The 20347-nt window shown below is 36.1% G+C and overlaps 1 protein-coding gene across 9 annotated transcripts in view; it reads left to right on the top strand.

Annotated features, from left to right (window-relative positions):
- Positions 1 to 18163, top strand: part of PRELP (proline and arginine rich end leucine rich repeat protein) — a 36745-nt gene extending 18582 nt beyond the window's left edge. For 6 of the 9 annotated variants that reach the window (XM_026715543.2, XM_026715544.2, XM_087929500.1 and 3 more), the window contains 2 exons: positions 11533 to 12474; positions 16356 to 18163. In XM_026715543.2, coding sequence (XP_026571328.1) covers positions 11535 to 12474; positions 16356 to 16531 — 1116 coding nt within the window. In that variant the 5' untranslated portion in view covers positions 11533 to 11534 and the 3' untranslated portion in view covers positions 16532 to 18163. Of the gene's footprint in view, positions 1 to 8046; positions 8138 to 9874; positions 10005 to 11532; positions 12475 to 16355 lie in introns of those variants that run through there. The other 3 variants (XM_087929501.1, XM_087929503.1, XM_087929505.1) reach the window with 2 other exon arrangements.
- The last annotated feature ends 2184 nt before the right edge of the window (positions 18164 to 20347 follow it).

Here is a 20347-nt window from a genome sequence, read left to right as displayed (position 1 = left end):
AACTACTATTGAAACTAAAGAGTTGACTATGTGATTTATGAAGATATGGTGAAAACCTGTTGGACTATAAATTTTATCTGATAACTGCATAAAGAGATGGAAGAAGAAAATTTAAAGGAAAAAAAAAGACTTTTTGGGAAATTTGGAAGAAGTAAACTGACTGTTGGAGGACTATAAAGAATGATAAATACTGTCCATCCTGAGGAATGATCTCAGGACAGAGAGAAATTTTTTAATACTGGCTTTTTGGTGTTACAGACAACAGGGAGTTTGGGACCCTGGTAGATTATTCAATAACTTTGTGACTAATTAAAATAAGACAAAATGTGTCAACAGAGAAATACCAATATATTTCAAAAAGAATTATTATTGGTGTTGCAAAGTCTCCATGAAACCATAACAAAGAACCACAGGGAGAAAAAGGATTTGATACATGATATAGTTGTGAGACCAGAAAAACTCAGCAAATAACAATGGAAAATGAACAGGCAACCCTGGAAATAGAAAACAGAAAAAACAGAGGAGATAGAACTGATAAAACAACAAATTAATCAAAAAGACAAGGAGAAGGCAGAGATAATTAAAATTGATGAAATAGACAAAGCAGATTATGCATTAAGAGCTCAAAAAATAGATTTGGATAACAAACATTCCAGAGACACTAATAGAAGTAGAAAAGGTTTGTCAGCGAGAGATAGAGGTAGAGATACAGAAAATACTTACATTAAATATGAATGATATATGGAGATATAAAATACCAAGAGAGGAGTATGGAAAACATGCCAAAAAATCAATAAGAATTGAAATACTAAAATGAGCAAGAGATGATGGATAAAAACAGAATACTTATTAATATAAGATTTGTACTAAAAAGACTTAGAGGTAGAAATTAGAAAGAGGGAAAATATTGGTACGTATATTCTTACATAATATTTAAAACTAGTATGTAGATGACTAGATCAGAAGTTGAAAGATGATGGTAATATATATACTTAAATAGTGTCATTATGATTATTAGTAATATGCTAACAATCTTAATCGTAATATCTATAATGTTACTATAATGATAGGAGATTGATTAACGCTATCTTATACAAAATCCCAAGAGAGGAATATGGGAAATATTGCAAAAATCAACAAGAATTGAAAAATTAAAATGAACAAGAGATGATGGATAGAATCAGAATACCTACTAATATAAGATTTGTGTTATTAAAATTTAGAATAGAGGTAGAAATTAGAAAGGGGGGGAAATATTATTATGCATATTCCTATGTAATATTTTAAAATCAGTATGTAAAAGAAAGGATTAGAAGTTGAAAGATGAGTGTATTATGTATAATGTTATTATAATGATGTGAGGATGATTAATGTAACTAAGATTACTAAAATTATCAATATTATTACTATTCAGTATCAAAGCTAAGGATACCCAGATGTCACGCTGCTCATGTATTCAATACTTACATATATTTAAAAATAAAAAAATATACCAAAAAAAAAGTAAGAAGAAAAGAAAAACTCAAATGTTTAGCAGAGCAAACTCAAATTTGGGACATGTAACAAGATTCCATCTTGGTGTTGTCATATAAAACACCTAGAATCAGACTTCCGGTTTGCAAGGCTTCGGCGGCGGCAGGAATCCGCGATCGTGCGCGGTTCCTGCTGCGCTCGCTGCTGGAGTGCCCCCAATCCAGTTGGATTTGGGGGCTATAGTTATCCTGTAGAGATAACTGAAGATAGGGGAGATCCGGGCAGGGGTCCGGTGGAATCGCAACCCCCCTCCTCAGCCAGCTTAACTCCCTTTTCCAAAGGTGGTGGAGCGGCAGTCAGCAATGGCTGCCACAAAGAAGCTTTCAGCCGGACAAGAATGTGCAGGAGGAAGCTGAGAAGGTGAAAGTTTTTGGCTGAACCGGGACAACAAAAAACATTTAAATACCCTGGAAATTCAACTTTCTTAAAGATACATTGTTCCCAAAGAAGATCGTAAAAAGCGGCATATGAAAGTGAAAAGGGAAAGTTTGTTTTTCTTCACTCTCCTTCCCTACGGAGATAGCAGATGGAAATTGGAAGAACCCATTTTGGCAACAGAAGATAATTAAATTTGAAAATTAAAGCCAAGGGGACATTAAAGATTTCTGAATGTTGGAATTAAAATATTTAAAAATTCTTTTTTTGCTACAAGTGGGAAGGGAGAGGTAAAGAATTTATGTTAAGACTTTGCTGGAGGAGACTGCTTGGAGCTTGTAAGATCAGAGATAACCGGTAATAAGACTTCTAAAAAATACATTTTGGAACTTTGCAATTGAATTCTATCCCAGGAAGAGCAAGTATAAAAAGAAGAAAGTGCTAAATGAAACAGCTTGTGTTGATTTGGGTTGCTTGGTGACTTTGGGACTTTTGGAAACTATATTTTGAAAGACTAAAAACATCTGGGTTGTTTAAAAAAAAATCTTACAATGGCCTTATCTGTTGAAGAATTGAAAATGGAATTCAAAAAGTTAAAAGAAGAGGAACAAGAAGGGAAGGGCTCTTCTGGATCTGTTTTTCACTTTTTAGAAATGGTGATTTCTACCTACCAGGAATTACAACAACACGAAAGCTGGGATGAAGAAGAAGAAGCCATCTTTAATGAACAAACAACTTTAGCTGAGGAAGAAGAGGGAAAGAGGGGAAAGAGAATGGAGAATTGAAGATTTAAAAAAACAACCAAAAAAGGGAAAAATAAGGTGAAAAATCGATACAATGTCAGAAAGCAACAGAAAAGAGGAATACAACAGAGAGAGGAGACTAAGAGGGCAGAGATTAAGAGATGGGGGGGGGTAAAAAGGCTAGATTCAACAAGAAAGGAAGGGAAAAAGGGAAGAGAAGTTATAAAGGCTTGAAACAAGATGTAGAAAAACAGGGTTTTTTCAGAGACAAAGGGTAAAATACAATTTAAAAAGAGATTCTGCAAAAGTACATAAGACTGCATTGTAGTATTTGTATTTAAAATAGAGTTAGAAAATTGGAATATTATATGATTTAATAAAATATTAAAGGGAATGTGTAAAATGTTTAAGATTTAATGATAGAGTTTAATTTGCTATGGATCATTGTTTTAAATATATTATAAACTTATTTTCTTATTTTAAAATCTAGTACATAGAATGTACTAAGCAGAATTAGAATGGAAATTATATATTATTTTAAGTGTTAAATTTAACTACATAAAACTGTATTGTAGTATTCATATAAATAGAGTTAGAAAATTGGAATATTATATGATTTAATAAAATATTAAAGGGAATGTGTAAAATGTTTAAGATTTAATGATAGAGTTTAATTTGCTATGGATCATTGTTTTAGCTATATTATAAACTTATTATTTTCTTATTTTAAAATCTAGTATGTAGAATGTACTAAGCAGAATCAGAATGGAAATTATATATTATTTTAAGTGTTAAATTTAGGGGAAAGATAGAAAGGCATCACACTTCAATCAGTGATTACAGGAGAAATTTTGTGTTAAAGAGAAAAGATAAATAGATAATTGAAAAAGAACGGACAAAATATGCAAGTATAATGATTTAAATTGAGATGAAATAAATAAAATAGAATTAAGAGAGTGAAAAGAGGGGAGAAGCCATATAGAAAATATAGAATGGTAAATAAGATATGAAATGGTATATAAGGTGAGCATGAATTTGATTTATGTCTGTACAAAAAGATGTAACCCAGGATTAAGCTGCTTTCCAAAAAGAAGTTTTTATGTTTCCATGTTTTGTGTTTTGTTTGTTTATGTTTGTTTATTGAAAATTAATAACATTTTTATAAAAAAAACCCACCTAGAATCAGATCAGGTCTACCAGATCTAGGCAGCAGAAAGCCAAACGCTCAGTAAAGAGATCTGGCACTGGCATACTCCTTAATTAGAGCATATGTAACAAGCAGAGAACAAGAGCAAATGATGGCCACAAGACACAAGAAGAATAGACATAGTCTTTGTATGGAGTTGTTTTTTCTGCAGTTTGTTTTCTTTGACTCTAGCCAAAGAACCTTTTGTACTAGATGCAAGATTCGATTAGAAATAAGAAACTCTGAATTATGCACTGAGTTCAGAAATAGAAACATGAGAAATTAAAGCACTTCCTATCACAAAATGAAAACACTAAAAGCATGACTTAGGCAACCACAATATAATGTTTGAGCCCTGGGTAATGGAAAGGACTGGAAGCTTATCATCAGAATTGTTAGCCACATTCATCATCTGTATGCTTGATGTGAAAAGGTGAAAAGAAAAAAACACATTAATGAAGAAAATGCAATTACATTCATTCACAGGCTTGAAAGAAATATCTAGTAAAAGGCAGGTATGTTTCTTCCCCAGTGTGCTGTCCAGACAGTCAGAGTTAATGGGATTTGGATAGTTAGTTAGGAATTGAGACCTGTTCCCTTAAGGGAATACATCATGGTAAATGTAGTTAAGGTGTCCTGGAAAATGTAGTCCATATTTGTGGTCACATCTGTAATTCTGATTGGTCACTAAATTGAACCTTGTTGGGCTGGGGGAGGCTCCCTCACTCTTGCCTGAATCCACTACCATGCAGATGCTTCAATCATCATGGGGATGAGAGTTTATTATCTTTCTACACCATAATGCAGATATGCAAAGGATTGGACATTAAGAAGAAACTTGTCATAACTGTGAGTTGATAAGGATGCCTGATGAACCAATAAAAAAGACTTTCTATGGATGCTTTGTGGAGTTGCTCTGTCTGCTTTATACCCATCCAGAGAGTGATAAGCAGAACACCCAGGATTCAGAAAATAACAAAACTGGTAGTGGATGCTACAAGAATGCAAACAAAGTTTTCCAGGTTTGAAGATAGAAATAGCATAGTTGATAAAGTCAATTTGTCTTTTCCATAAAATGCAGAATAGAAACACATCTATGGGAACAATGGAACTGGGGGGTGGGGGGAATGGAGGAGGTTTAATTATTTTTCATCTAGCTGGATCATACTTTCTAAACTTTGACTTTCTAATACAAAAGATCAGGAATTACAAAAGCACATCACCTGTGCTTTTATGAATTATGAAGGCTGAATGCATTTACACGCTACCTTTGATCCCTATATCAGGATTAAGAATAATTTTCAGTAAAAGGACATGACTTTAATTTTCATTTGATGACGAATATTCTTTTTATTCACTTGCTTACTTATAAATGGCAGCAGCTGTATTAACATTTTAGAGATTGATGGATTTCCAGCCACTGAGATTTAGTCAATATTTAAAAACATATAAATATGATGGTGACATGCAACATTTATGCAACGTAACTTGAAAGAAAAGGAAAGAAAATTAACATAGTCGGAGTGGTGAACAATCTTGGATGGATTCAGGTGGCACAGAGATCCATTTTCAGAGACTGGTGAGAAGAACTGATGAGCACCATGAGATGACATGTAGAAATTTGACTGGGCAGGGGTTAGGAGGGTATTAAATTTAGGCTAGTAAATTGAAATGGTAAAGGAAATGAGGAGTATAGTTGGATGATGACTGAACAGAGCATGATGACCTCTGACTGGATAATATTATATGGAAGGTATGTACAAATGTATATCTATCTTTTAAATGAAGCATATGTTAATGGTGGGGAGCCTGAAAAAGAGACAAAACCGCTTTTGTTTGGGAAGTGTGAAAGACAAAAATAATGTTGGAGGAATCCTTACATAGGTAGAACTATGGATTAAAAAGAATAATGTTGTTAGTTTGGAAATCAGACATTGCCTTTCCTTTATTCTTAGAATCTAAGGGCAAATTGTTGGACTTCCGGTTTGCAAGGCTTCTTCTGCGGCAGGAATCCGCGATCGTGCACGGTTTCTGCTGCGCTTTCCACTGGAGTGCCCCCGATCCAGCTGGATTTGGGGGCTAATAGTTACCCTGTAGAGGTGACTGAAGACAGGGAAAATCCAGCAGGGGTCCGGGGGAATTGCAACCCCCCTCTTCAGCTGGCTTAACTCCCTTTTCCAAAAGTGGTGGAGCGGCGGTCAGCAATGGCCGCCACAAAGAACCTTTCATCCAGACAAGAATGTGCAGGAGGAAGGTGAGAAAGTGAAAGTTTTTGGCTGAACCGGGATAACAAGTAACATCTAAATACCCTGGAAACTTAACTCTATTAAAGATACATTGTTCCCAAAGAAGATCGTAAAAAGTGGCGGATGAAAGTTAAAAGGGAAAGTTTTGTTTTTTCTCACTCTCATTCCCTACAGAGATAGCAGATGGAAAAACCCTTTTTGGCATCAGCAGGTAATTAAATTTGAAAATTAAAGCCAAGGGGACATTAAAGATTTCTGAACATTGGAACTGGAAAAAAAATAAATCTTTTTTTGCTATAAGTGGGAAGGGAGAGGTAAAGAATTAATATTAAGACTTCGCTGAAGGAGGCTGTTTGGAGCTTATAAGATCAGAGTTAAACTGTAATAAGACTTCTAAAAGATACATTTTGGAACTTTGCAATTGAACTGTACCCCAGGAAGAGAAAGTATAAAAAGAAGAAAGTGCTAAATGAAACAGCTTGTGTTTATTTGGATTGCTTGGTGACTTTGGGACCTTTGGAAATTATTATTTGAAAGATTAAAAACATTTGGGTTATTTAATTTTTTTTTACAATGGCATTATCTGTTGAAGAACTGAAAGTGGAATTTAAAAAGCTAAAAGAAGAGGAACAAGAAGGGACGGGCTCTTCTGGATCTGTTTTTCATTTCTTAGAAATGGCGATTTCTACCTATCAGGAAGTACAAGAACAAGAAGGTTGGGAGGAAGAAGAAGAAGCCATCTTTAATAAACAAACAACTTTAACTGGGGAAGAAAAGGGAAAGAGGGGAAAGAGAATGGAGAACTGAAGACTTAAAAGAACAACCCAAAAAGGGAAAAATAAGGTGAAAAATCGATACAATGCCAGAAAGCAACAGAAAAGAGGAATACAGAAGAGAATGGAGATTAAGAGGGTGGAGATCAAGAGACGGGGGGGGTGAGTAAAAAGGTTAGATTGGAGAAGAAGGGAAAAAGTGAAGAGAAGTTACAAAGGATTGAAACAGGATGTAAAGAAACAGGTTTTTTTCAGAGATAAAGGGTAAAAACATAATTAAAAAAGAGATTCTGCAAAAGTACATAAGACTGTATTGTTGTATCTGTATTTGAAATAAAGTTAGAAAACTGGAACATTATACGATTTAATAAAATATTAAAGGGAATGTGTAAAATGCTTAACATTTAATGATAGAGTTTAATTTGTTATGGATTATTGTTTTAATTATATTATAAACTTATTATTTTCTTATTTTAAATTGTAGTACATAGAATGTACTAAGCAGAATCAGAATGAAAACTATATATTATTTTAGGGGAAAGATATAAAAGCATCATACTTCAATCAGTGATTACAGGAGATATTTTGTGTTAAAGACAAAAGATAAATTGATAATTGAAAAAGAACGGACAAAATATGCAAGTATAATGATTTAAATCAAGATGAAATAAATAAAATAGAATTAAGAGAGTGAAAAGAGGGGAGAAGCTAAATAGAAAATATAGAATGGTAAATAAGATATGAAATGGTATATAAAGTGAGCATGAATTTGATTTATGTCTGTACAAAAAGATGTAACCCAGGACTAAGCCGCTTTCCAAAAAGAAGTTTTATGTTTTCATGTTTTGTGTTTTGATTGTGTATGTTTATTTATTGAAAATTAATAAAACTTTTATTAAAAAAAAAGAATCTAGGGCAAATTGTTTATTTATTACCCTTGAGTTTTTTTTTAATACCTGGATATTTTTCTGCAGCAGCCATTTTGTGATAAACCAGCTAAGCTTGCTAGATGGATTTTACAGGTCACAAGAAGTAGACATTCTATTTTATTAAAGTAATAAAACCAATTTTAACACTTTTCATGTGTTAATTACAATCCAAATTAGAAGTATTTTCTAAGTTTCAAAATGTAAAGCAACTGAACATAAATCTCATATTTTTTTTATTAACTAACATTGCTAATGCTCTAGGGAAAGGCCATCACATCTTAAAATGAATTACTGGAATGAAATTAGCTTTAAGAATGGAAGGATCCTGTAAAAGCAAGGACATCATGATAGGGTAGGTCATTCTTTGTAGGCTTCTGGAATGTAAAACCTAATGAATGCATGTTATTTTTCTTAAGATCACAAAAAAATTATTTGATATCTCAACTCTGAAAAAAGAAGTAAGGAAAATGCTGTTGTCATAAAAATAATGCATTTTTGCAACTAAGACTTTGTGGAATTTAGGAAACAAAACTATAGGCAAGATTTGTGGTGGTCCTATCATATTAATGAAATCTGACATGTGCACCTTTTAATGGCATAAAAAAATCAGTTCCAGAAATATATCTCCTGTTGATTTACTTGGAGGAAATACATATTTAAAAGAACAGCATCATTTCTTTGATAAAGGAGAAGGCACCACATATTTCAATTCCCAGTAATGACACTCTAGCGGTATAAATATATCACACATAGGCATCTGGTTTTATATTGCTCAGACATATAATTCACTAGAATTAATTTTAAAGTAATTAAAATTTGCACCCAAAGGAAACATTTAGAAAAACAAACTGTCTTGAGAGGATAACTGGGAACTTAAACAATAGCTAATGGTTCTTTGCTCAGCATCCTTACAGTCATGTTGCTGTCAGCGTTCCAAGTAACAACCTCCAAATTAAAAGACTCCAAGACTGTCATCTTCTCAAAGATCCATTTTATTAGAGATTTTTTATTAGAGATTTTATTGGCACATCTGAGGAAAACCTAAATCTGAGATTTCCAGGTTTTCCTTAGCCCAAAGATAATCCAAAATCCAACCCAATAGTTCATCACAGTCCAGTCATTACTTCATTCCAACCAGAGACTATCCCCAGACACTCCCCTCCACGTGCAGAGTAACATGTCCTTGACTCTCTGAAAAAGGAATGTTGTGGCTAATTTTCCACTGCTCCTTGAAGTCCCCCTTCCAATTTCCTAGGCACTGAATGTGGCAGCTCAGAAGCCTCAAAGAAAAATGGTTTCCCAGCTGACAGTTGCTTTAACTTGCCAAACAACAATATCCCAACTGCAATTCCCATGTGGCTGCAGTTGGATACCTGGATGAAGTACTTGACACTGTTACGCCTGTGAAAGACAGAAGGGACCATGATAGATTTGCTGCAATAATTTTCCCTGTCCCCAAATTTTGCTTTAGATTGTGTCTTATCTTACCTGTATAACTTTGTGTGTGGGAGAAGAGGTTACCTCGCAGAGGAAGAAGCCTTCCTCACATGCGTCTGCTATGACATCGGCAGGATGAAGAAACCTGCCTGGAACAATGATCCCATAGAGGACTAAGTAGACTAAGCACCCTAGCAACTGCTGTTGAAATTGCAGGGTTTTTTCTTATAAACGCTTACAATATCACGTAACATGAGTCCTTTACCTTTTGGAAGAAATCTCTGTTGGCAGTAGGCCATTTTAGTCACAGCTTTGCTTCTCAGTGTTTAAATCAGTGACTAAGCTGAGAATCTCAGTCCAGATTCTTGTGAGCACTTTGGCCATATCTGGATGTTTAGAGCAGAACAAACATGAAACCAACATGAAATTCCATTACAATATCCATGCATATAAATAATCCCCAAAGAATGAGGGCTGGATATGCAGTCAAAGTATGAGCCATAATCCATCATTCAAGTGGTGCCATTCTGTCTTCAGACTCTCCTTAGCACGAAAACCTCCCAAACACTGACATTCTCTGGCTACTGGCTATTGCTAATTTTACTTTCTCTCTGTCTTTGTTTCCTGTCCACATACTTTTTTTCCCCAAAAGGCAAAGGGCTCATGGCACATCATATTCCATGCATTTACATGAAAGAACCCTGCAATCACAACAGCAGTTGCCAGTGTGCTTCTGCTTAATCCTCTATAGGGTCACTTTCCTCTATGGAGTCACTTTCCAGGTAGGCTTCGTCATCCTGCTGATATCATAGCAGACAATGATAGGACATAGAACTGGAACCCTGTAAAGCCTTTACAGCTTTATTGATGGAGCAATTCCTACTATATGTACTCTTCCAGGGTGCACTCTCAGGGAAGTTGGTATTCCCATATGTCTTTATCTTTCAAGATCAACTTTTCTTGAGCTGCAATAGGCTTTTGCCATGTATGTCATTGTTAATAATGGATGATGGATAGGTTGCTTCTGGAATTTGGTCAGGATGATGAGAAAGCTTGATGAATCTAGGAACTTTTTGTGATTGTGCCCTAAAAAGCAAGCAGGCTGTTTCGTCTGTTTTGTCCTCGTGTGGACTTTTCTCTCTTTATGGATCTCTAAACTTTATCCCAGAAGGGCAATGTGTTTTCCTTGCAGGCCTCCTCCCTTTTGTATCCTGTGCTCCAAATGAATGGCTGGGAACAAGAACAAATAAAGGTAGCCCTTGATCATACCTGAGCCGAAAATTTCTGTTCCTAGCGAAACACATTGCCCTCCTGGGATAAAAGTTAGAGACCTATTCAGAGAGAAAAGTCCACACTAATGAGGACAAAACAGACTAAAGCAGAGAGATGGACAGTGACTTCAGCTTCCTCCATCATCTGTGAAGTATGAATAGGGTCAGGGAAGCAAGAGATGTGATAATGGAAAGTGGGAAATGAGAAACAGAAGTTCTTAAGTGAATTTTTGCCCCATTTTATGACCTTTCTTGCCACAGTTGTTAACTGAATCACTACAGTTGTTAATTTAGTAACATGGTTGTTAAGTGAATATGGCTTCTTCGTTGATTTTGCTTGTCGGAAGGCCACCAAAGTTGATCACATGATCCAGGATAGTGCAACCATCATAAATATGAATCAACAGCCAAGAGTCTGAATTTTGATCATCTGACTATGGGGATGCTGCAACAGTAGTAAGTGTGAAAAACAGTCATAAGCCAGTGCTGTAGTAACTACAAACAGTCAATAAACAAACTATTGTAATTCAAGGACTACGTGCATCCAAGGCCTGGCAAATATGCTGTTCTATGTTGGATGTGCTGATCCAAGAGGGTTCATTGGCGTTGTATGTTTGCATGTGGTGATCCAAGAGGGTTCATTGGTAGTGTATCCCCATTATTGTTAACTCCCTGCAACTATTGGAAGTATGTGACTACCATTCTCATTGACTTCATCCTCATGGATGGGTTTTTTTCAGCATTGGTTTTGTATATTCCAAAATTTCTGTCCCATCCCAGTTGGATCACAGTTAAGTATAACAGGTGGCTGACTCCTAAGTTCAAGCATTCCATTGCAGATTTCCCCAGCTTGTTGTTATCCAATATTTTGAACTGTTGTCTTTAACCAGATTTGCAAGCTCTCAAAATGCTATTTGCAAACATAAATGCAAAACAAAAGAAGAACAGTCTATGTAGGAAAATATTGACTTATTATTGAATGAACGAATGAATGAAGGAGTATATTTTTAACGCTTGCTTTTCTTCTTGTTCTATTTAGCCATGAAGAGGATTGCCAGATTGATTTTCCCACTCATTTTTTTGCTGATCTGTGAGGTAAATGGACAGAGGCGCAAACCTCCCAAACCTCCCAAGAAACGTCCGACTCCTTCACTCCCTGAGCCAGTTGAACCGACCGAGTTCCCTCCACCTCTTCCCCCAGGACCACCCTCAGTTTTTCCAGATTGTCCCCGAGAATGCTTCTGTCCCCCAGATTTCCCTTCAGCCATTTACTGTGACAGCCGCAACCTGAGAAAAGTCCCACTCATCCCACCCAGGGCCCAGTATGTGTACCTACAAAACAATTTCATCGATAAGATCTCTGAAGAATCTTTCAAGAATGCGACAGGGCTGCGGTGGATCAGTTTGGACAACAACCGCATTGATTCAGTGGGATCACAAGTACTACAAAAGTTGGATAATCTTGTCTTTCTGTACATGGAAAAAAACTTCCTTAAGGAAGTGCCCAACAACTTGCCTCCCAATCTTGAACAACTTAGGCTGAGCAGAAACCGTATCTCCAAAATCCCTGAAAATGTATTCAGCAAGTTAGATCAACTCCTCCTTTTAGATCTTCATCATAATCAACTGGATAATGGAGACTTCAAAAAGAACACCTTCAAGGGGCTCAAGAACCTCATGCAACTCAACCTGGCTCATAACCGGCTAAGCAAGATGCCTCCTGGGGTTCCCAAAGCCATTCACCAGCTCTTTCTTGATGAGAATCAAATTGATAATATCCCCAACAATTACTTCAAAGATTTCTCCAATTTGGCCTTCATCAGGCTTAACTATAATAAACTGTCTGACAAAGGATTGCCTATCGACACTTTCAACATCACCAATTTGCTGGTTTTGCATTTGGCATACAACAACCTCACCAGCATCCCCTATATCAGCCCCAAGTTGGAGCACCTCTACATGAATGACAACTCAATTCAAAGTGAGTTGGCACAAGTCTGTAATTGGTTAGATCTACAAGAGATCCTGTTTGTGGGGGGAAAGGGGAGTGGGAAGAGGTGAATTATCTCATGACTCAACATTCATTTTAAAAACTCTAAAATGACTTACTTCTGTTGATGCTTTCAAGGGAACCTTAGTAAGAAATCTTATTCTCCCTCATTGTTCCTAACTCCATGGGATTCCACGAAATTATAAATTCCATCTTGCCCAAAGCTGTAACTTTATGACTGATGATTGAACAGAACAGGGTGGGTGGCAGAGTAGAGAGGAGTCAGACTGAGAGCAAATTGTTCTTTTCCATGCAAATTGTACTATTGCCATATAAAGAAACATTTAGATCTTTCCATATAACAAAAATGGAAATTATTTTTATGTTTCTTTGATATAGGAAGAAAGAGAAAGGGAGGGGGAAAAGTCAGCATCCATCCACTTACTTTTCTGCGGCTTCTCTCAATCTATAGCTAATAGATTTTGGGTTTAGGACTGATTTATTTTCCCAAGACTTTTCTCTTTGCTGAGAAATCATTGCAAATCAAAGCAATTTTAATTTTTTTGCATACTATTTTTATGTTAATTTAAATTAATGAGTGACTGTGTAAAGGAGTACGAAGAAAAAATATCAATGAGTTTTCACATTTTGTGTCTTTAAATGTGATTTTTTAAAATCAACGTATATTTCGCATACTATTGGGTAAAGCCTTAATAATTTAATAGATTAGTTTGTATCCTTTAGAATACATCAACATATCTGTAGAAAAATAAAACATTTCTTCTTCCTGTTCCCAGGAGTATGTTCAGCAGGAGTTCCCAACATCTGTTGCCTAATTGAAAACATCTGCATTTAAGAAATGCAGAATTCCTTCCAAAATGTCTTAACAAGGAAGTAATAAAGAATATAATGAGCTGCTATAGTTTAAACCAACCCCAAAAGCTTGGGGTTGGTTTTTCTTTCAAGTTAAATTTTTGGCAATTCTGTAGGTCAATAAAATGTCCTTATAAGATGGACCTTATATAGGAAGGACCTGAATCTTATTTCAAACCCAGAATTTCAGTAGACAATCATAACACTCTTTCACATCTTAAATTAAAAGAACTGAAACTTGTTTTTTAAAGTTGTGCATACATTTCCGAGCATTAGCCTGAACAGTAAGGATAAAATATTTTCTAGTAGCAGATACTAATGTTTTTAATTTTACTTTTCATAATACTGCTTTAAGATACAAAAAGGGAGGAAAGATTAGAAAAATACAAAAGATAAATAACAGAAACAAAAGAAACAAGGTAAAAAATATAACAGAATAACGGAATCAGTAAGTTCAGAGAGAGGGGACAGTTACTACTGTCATTCCCAGCCCAGCCATTGTGTTGGAAACAGTCCTCAGAAATTCTGTTTTGATCCTGATGTTAAACTTGTATCCATTCATTATTTTGAGCCGTGGTGGCACAGTGATTAGAATGCAGTACTGCAGGCTACTTCTGCTGGCTGCCGACTGCAGCAGTCTGGTAGTTCAAAGTCTCACTAGCTCAAGATTGTCTCAGCCTTCCATCCTTCTGAGATCAATAAAATGAGGATCCAGCTTGTACAGGGCAATATGCTGACACTGTAAACCAGGGGTATAAAACTTAATTTCATTGAGGGCCCCATCAGAGCTGTAGTTGACCCTGGAGGGGGGGCAGATGGGTGTGGCCAACTGGGTGGGTGTGGTCAACTTGATGCCACTCCCCAAACTCCCCAAACCCAAACATGTTTTCTCTTTGCATTGGGTAGACTGGGCCAAAGACACTGGCCTGATTGTTCCTCTTTGCACTGGGTAGACCCAGATGGCCCCTTGGATCAGATGCAGCCACATCACAGGCCAGATGCAGCCCACGGGCCTTGAGTTTAACATCCCTGCTGTAAACCATTTAGAAAGGGCTGCAAGAAAACTGTAAATCAATAAATAATAGCTATTGCTATTTTGTGCAGAGTTTGTCCTGTTTGTTCTATGTAGACTCCAGAGGGGCAATGTTGGCAGATGATGGTATAGATTTCATTAGAGGAAGAACATGTAATGGTACCTTTAATCATATGTATGAGGTTGCTGGAATCTATATGGTACTGCTGGTGTAAAATAGACAACTGGGCTTATTACATAGTCTTATTTGCTTGTTAACATAATCTTCTTATTGTTTTTTTATTGCATGTGAGAATCTGCTTCATATTGGGTGGTTATCTATATGTGGATATGGGTTCTGCTACTCTGTCTGAGAAAGTGCAATGTCATTGCCCAAAATGGCCTGTAGTTTATTAATAATGTGCTTGAGTGGGGCTTTTCAATGGTCTAATATAGCAATAGCAATAACACTTACACTTATATACCACTTCATAGTGCTTTACAGCCCTCTCTAAGCAATTTACAAAGTCAGCATATGCCCCCAGCATGATCCTCATTTTACCCAACTTGGAAGGATGGAAGGCTGAGTCAACCTTGAGCCTGGTAGGATTTGAACTGCCAAATTGCAGGCAACCGACAGTCAGCAGAGTAGCCTGCAGTATCGCACTCTAATCATTGCGCCATCGAGTGGTTAGATGATCAGTACAGCATAATCTTGTATTTGTATAAAGTAATATCCTGCAAGTTTATTGCACTTCAACTCCATAACACTGTACTGGTTAGAAGATTATATAATTTACCATGTTTAATAAGCATGATGTGGAAGGCTTAGAAGTCAGAGCTATCCAGAGAAGGAAACTCCAGATCCAGTTTTTGACCCTCCCATTTGCTCTTAGATTTGCCCCACATTGCAACCAGTCAACAAAAAGTACTTGATTTATTCCAAGATGATTATACAAAAGGCACAATAACTTGGTTTCTATAAGGAGAGCTTAGTACAAATTTCGGAGTTATCAATATCATTCACAATTAATAAATTGTATTTATAAATTCTGAATATGTAGATGTAGATCTCATTATAACAACATTCTAATAATGAAATATGAATCAAATGCACACCTGAAGACAAGCATTCAGGTAAGTATATTATATAACAAACATACTTGTTAGAAAAGCAGTCCATAAATGTTTTGTGTTTTAGGCTGTATTGCATAGATATGAAGAAATATGATGCTACTAACTTTTCTTTCCATCTTCATTCACTCTGTGGAGTTCTGCAACAGGGAACCTTTATATTCCTGAAATTTCAGTGTACAATTTAGAATTCTAAAATATGTAGGAATCCTTCATGGAAACAAAAGGCTTTGTATTACAGTTTTCCATCAATGTGTGTGTAGAAGGAAGGGAAGGGATAATAAAAGTTAGAGCAAAGAAAGTGCATGTACTAGCTTGTTCATCCCTGGTCTTCACTGCACATTTCTAATATCTTAAAGCAGAACAAAAAACAAACGAACTATAACTTGTAAAGTTATAGAGAAGATTAAAATCCTAACTATTATAAAACATTGCAGGTTTTCTAAGGAGCTTTAGAATGTTGTTTTTATACTTCTATTTTACACTAACTGTTATTTGCTTTTGTAGATACTCAGTATTTAGGAGTGATTTATATAGACCTTTTATTAAATGAATGTGGGGGGAAAAAGCATGGGAATGAAAAACTGAATAGAAAAGGCTTCGTTTACTGCAGGAAAGGGAAGTTTCCTCCATGCTTTCAAACAGAGGAGTAGAATTATAAATATCTTTAAGCTGGAAGGGACTATTGCAATAATACAATATTGTATTTGAATAACTCTGTCAATAATTAGTTGATGAATAATAAATGCTGAAAGAACAGATTGGAATATGAAACTGATGATCTCTACAACTTCCCTAACCCTAGCTTATTACTTACCTGTGGTTTTTTTTTTCTTTTTTCTTTTGCCTTCAGAAATCAATGGGACTCAGATATGCCCCACTTCTCTGGTCTCTCTTAATGCAGCGTCTTCAGATCTTGAAAATGTGCCACGTCTTCGCTACCTGCGCCTTGACGGCAACCTACTGAAGCCACCCATCCCTTTGGACCTGATGCTGTGTTTCCGACTCTTGCAGTCGGTTATATATTAAGCCTTGCAGCAATTGCCACTACTTGGAACTTTGGCTTTGCACAGTGACTTGATTCCAGTCTATGTTAGACAAGGAGAATATACCTTAGCATCTCTACCCAGGCTTTTCCTGCTCCACTCTGCTTCATTCTTCTTTGGCTGCTGGAAGCTCTGTGCTTTGTGCAGCTCTCTTTTATACAGCATTTTATGGATGCTTTTTGCCCCTCAAATGTTGCAAGGAGTCTTCTGAGATAGGTGCAGCCTTCACAGAAGATCATGGCAATATTACAATATTGATTTCTGCTATATTGCCCTTTATCTATATACTAGAGTGAGAGAGAGAGAGAGAAGGAAGCATGCCTAAATGTATTTAGCATGCAGCATTTCTTTTACTGCCTTGCTGTCTAGAGCTTCGCAAAGCATTACTGGCTTTCCGACATCACCAAGCATACAAAATAACTTAGATTTGTTATCACTGAAACAAGCAATATAACTTCATTTAGATGGATACAACGTTAACGTGCCATTGTCTAATGATGCTGAATTAATAGGTGAGGGATAGTCAGATTAACAGGTATAATAAATAGCTTTAGCAAGTGTGACCAAATACACAGTGTACTGTACATAGCAGGTTGCATACTGTGCAGGCGAGGCAGTATGGAGAAGATGAAATGAAGAATAATGGAGAATTTTCTTCCTGTTTGTGCTCTTTGGGAATTAAACTGCTTTGCACTGTGGAATGTAATGAGCAGCTAAATACAGCACGACCTTCAGGACTGGTGATGACATGCTTAGCAGCAATAAGTTAGACGACCTCCTCATCTTCATAAATTTACTCCACATAGGTTGGCTGAAACTCAAATGCAGTGCTAAAGAGGAATAAAGCAAATCCAGCCCTAGACAGAAATTGCCACCCAATAGGGTGACATACTTGAACAGGACAGATCCATCATTATCATGATGATTTCAAGGTTATCTTCACATCTGATTCCTCCTCCCCAAGTTGCACCTATGGATTATGTCATTAATCAATGGAGCAATCTGTACTCCTTGAGGACCCAGGGCTTTGCTAGCTTTCTATGCATGGTAATCAGCAGCCTTAGCAACAGTTATCCAGGCATAATGAAGGAAATTAATCCTCCCCCTTTGTTACACTAGAAATGTCGCTGCCCTCCTGATAAAGTCATACAAGTGAGGATCAATAAATAAATGTTAAATTGTACTTGAAAAATATTTTAGCAGTGGCTGGAACCACAGTACCTATGGTTGATATGATATCCATAATACCAAAACATGGCATACATATTTAAAACCTCATCCACATTTCTAACACAGAATCTTGCAAGATCAGAGCATTCATGCCTTTAGTCATTTTTTATTTTTATTTTTTTTAAACTGGGGGTATTGTGCCAAATCTTATGATGGTACTCCAAAATGTTGTTGATCTGTGAGCTCTAACAGTGTGCAAATGTAAGTAAATGCAAATAATCAAGTATTAGCAGACTTACCGTATGGTGTACAGGGACAAAAATCTCTGTTATGGGAAAGCCAGAAGGAGCTATTTAACATGGTCTTCCCATTTCTTGTGCTATTCTTTGTTTGTGTTATATTTTGAATATAGAAAGAATAAAGCTGTTCAGTAACAGGCAATGAAGTACAAAGTAAGTAATCCTTTTTTTAAAAAGCACTTGCAGAGCACTAATTCAGAGACACACCCAAACAATGTGAGCTCTTTTTGGGTACTCTGGATGAAATTATGAAAAACATACAGATCACATTAAAGAAAATGTTTCTGCTTAAACTTTTTATGAAAGCTCATCTGGGAACAAAGCCTTCAGACTCACTGAGAAAATGTCTCAGTGAAAGTACCACCCTGTACAAAAAACAAAATACATGTTTTTTTTTTAAAGCACAATATGAATTTTTACTGAATCAGCAAAATCAAAGACAAGCCAAAATCAAAGCTACAAGAATGATAGTCACATGATCATCCATTTACCAGATGAATTTTGTATCATACAGCAATCACTATGTTATTTACCCTCCCAGTTGGGCCCAAGGGGATTTCTACAAATAAATACGATGCTAGAATGTAATGTAGTTTAAGCCAGTGCCTTTCAAGTTGTTTTTAAAACATTGCTTTAAAACAGATCAGCTTCCTAATATTTTACAGCAACCTTTTATTTTTCAGAAGTAAGAATGGACAGAGAGCACCGGTATTGCTAAAGAAGGTCTCTGAACACCTTTGTGGCCACAGGTAGCCATTCCTTTTCCTAATTTTATTATCCATTTATTTTCCATTTTCCCATTAGATCAGTTTGTCTGTTTTGAAATCAACCGAGTCCTCTCAGAGTCTCCAAATGTCAACTGTCCCTTCCTCAGGGGAACATTACACTTTGCATTACCCTTTGCAACATTTTACAAATTAAAGAGGCTTCACAACTGAGATTGTTATTATTCTTATGGTTGATCACAGAGTCAGCCAGATGTTTAGACTGGATTTGGCTTTTTTATCCATCTTCCCATATTGTTTGATGGTGTTAAAGGTATCTTCGCAGGATGTAAGCTTTTCCAGGTAAAGCTGCCTTTTGCAATTGACTGATGGGGATTTTTTATCACTATTAATGGTGTTCAAGCGATGCTCCATAGGTTTTCGAATTGCATCCAAGGAACCTATTATTATGGGTACTATCTTTGCTTTCTTTTGGCATAGTCATTCTATTTCAATTTGCAAGTCTTTGTATTTTATTATTTTCTCCTGCTTTTCTATGTTGCCAATCTTAGGTGCTTCAATATCCACTATCCTGATTTTTATTTTTCTTAATGACAATTCTTTAGCAAAACTGTCATTAAATGGACTGTGTGGCCAGTATTCGTCTGTTGGAATTCTAAAGTCTCAGAGCATTTTAATCTTTTTAATGTACTGGCCATGTAATATGTTGTTTTCCCATGCCTCTTTTCTGTTCTTCATTTGGGTTTCTTGTAGACCAGTTTGGTCCAGTATGCAATAAGATTTTCTGGTATATTAGCTTCGCAGCATTTTCTTTACTGTCCTTCAGATATTCTTCCAATGCCATTTTTTCTTATTCTACATCTGATGTATGTACAACATTCCATGTCCACCTATTTTTCTTGGTAAGTAGAGTTTGTCAATGTCACCCCGAGGGTGAAGAGCATGATTCATTGTCATTATTTTCCTAGCCTTCCTATCCAGAGCTTTTAGCCCTGCTTAACTCTAATCCATTATTCCATTTGTGTATCTAAGGACTGGAATTGCCTAGATGTTAATTATTTTGATGGTATTTCCTTCACTGAGTTTGGATACATCCATGTAAAGGAGGTGGGATAGCCTGGCAAATGTTTTTAATGTTTGATAGCAATGGCCTGAGTTATTCAGTATCGTTGACAGAGGAATCAGTGCATTGACAAACAGTAGTGCTTATAGTAAGTCTCCTTGAAGGATTCCTCTCTTGACATTAACCTGTCTCAATCTGTCACAATTGACCAGCAACTCTGTCTTCCATTGCACCATTGATCTTTGCACAAAGCTTCTGAGATTTCTACTGATACCTGTTATTTCTAGGCATTTGATTATCCAATCATGTGGCAGGATAAAATGCTTCTTGTAATTAATTCACACTACATTGAAGCTGATTATCCTTCTTTTGCAGTTTTCTAGAATCTTGCCAATTAGGAGCTGATCTTTTGTTCCTCTGCTGTTTCCTTTCTGTTTAGGTGGAAAGAGCTTGTTTTCAGTCAGATGTTATCAGACTGCATCAGATACCATACCAGTTAGTAATTTGAAAGTTGTTGGTAAGCAGTTAATTGGCCTGTAGTT

This window comes from Pseudonaja textilis, chromosome 3 (assembly GCF_049901715.1).
Source record: "Pseudonaja textilis isolate UNSWEBS1 chromosome 3, rPseTex1.2, whole genome shotgun sequence".
NCBI lineage: Eukaryota > Metazoa > Chordata > Lepidosauria > Squamata > Elapidae > Pseudonaja > Pseudonaja textilis.
Note: the sequence above shows the minus strand (reverse complement) of the source record. Positions and strands in the feature narration are given on the sequence as shown.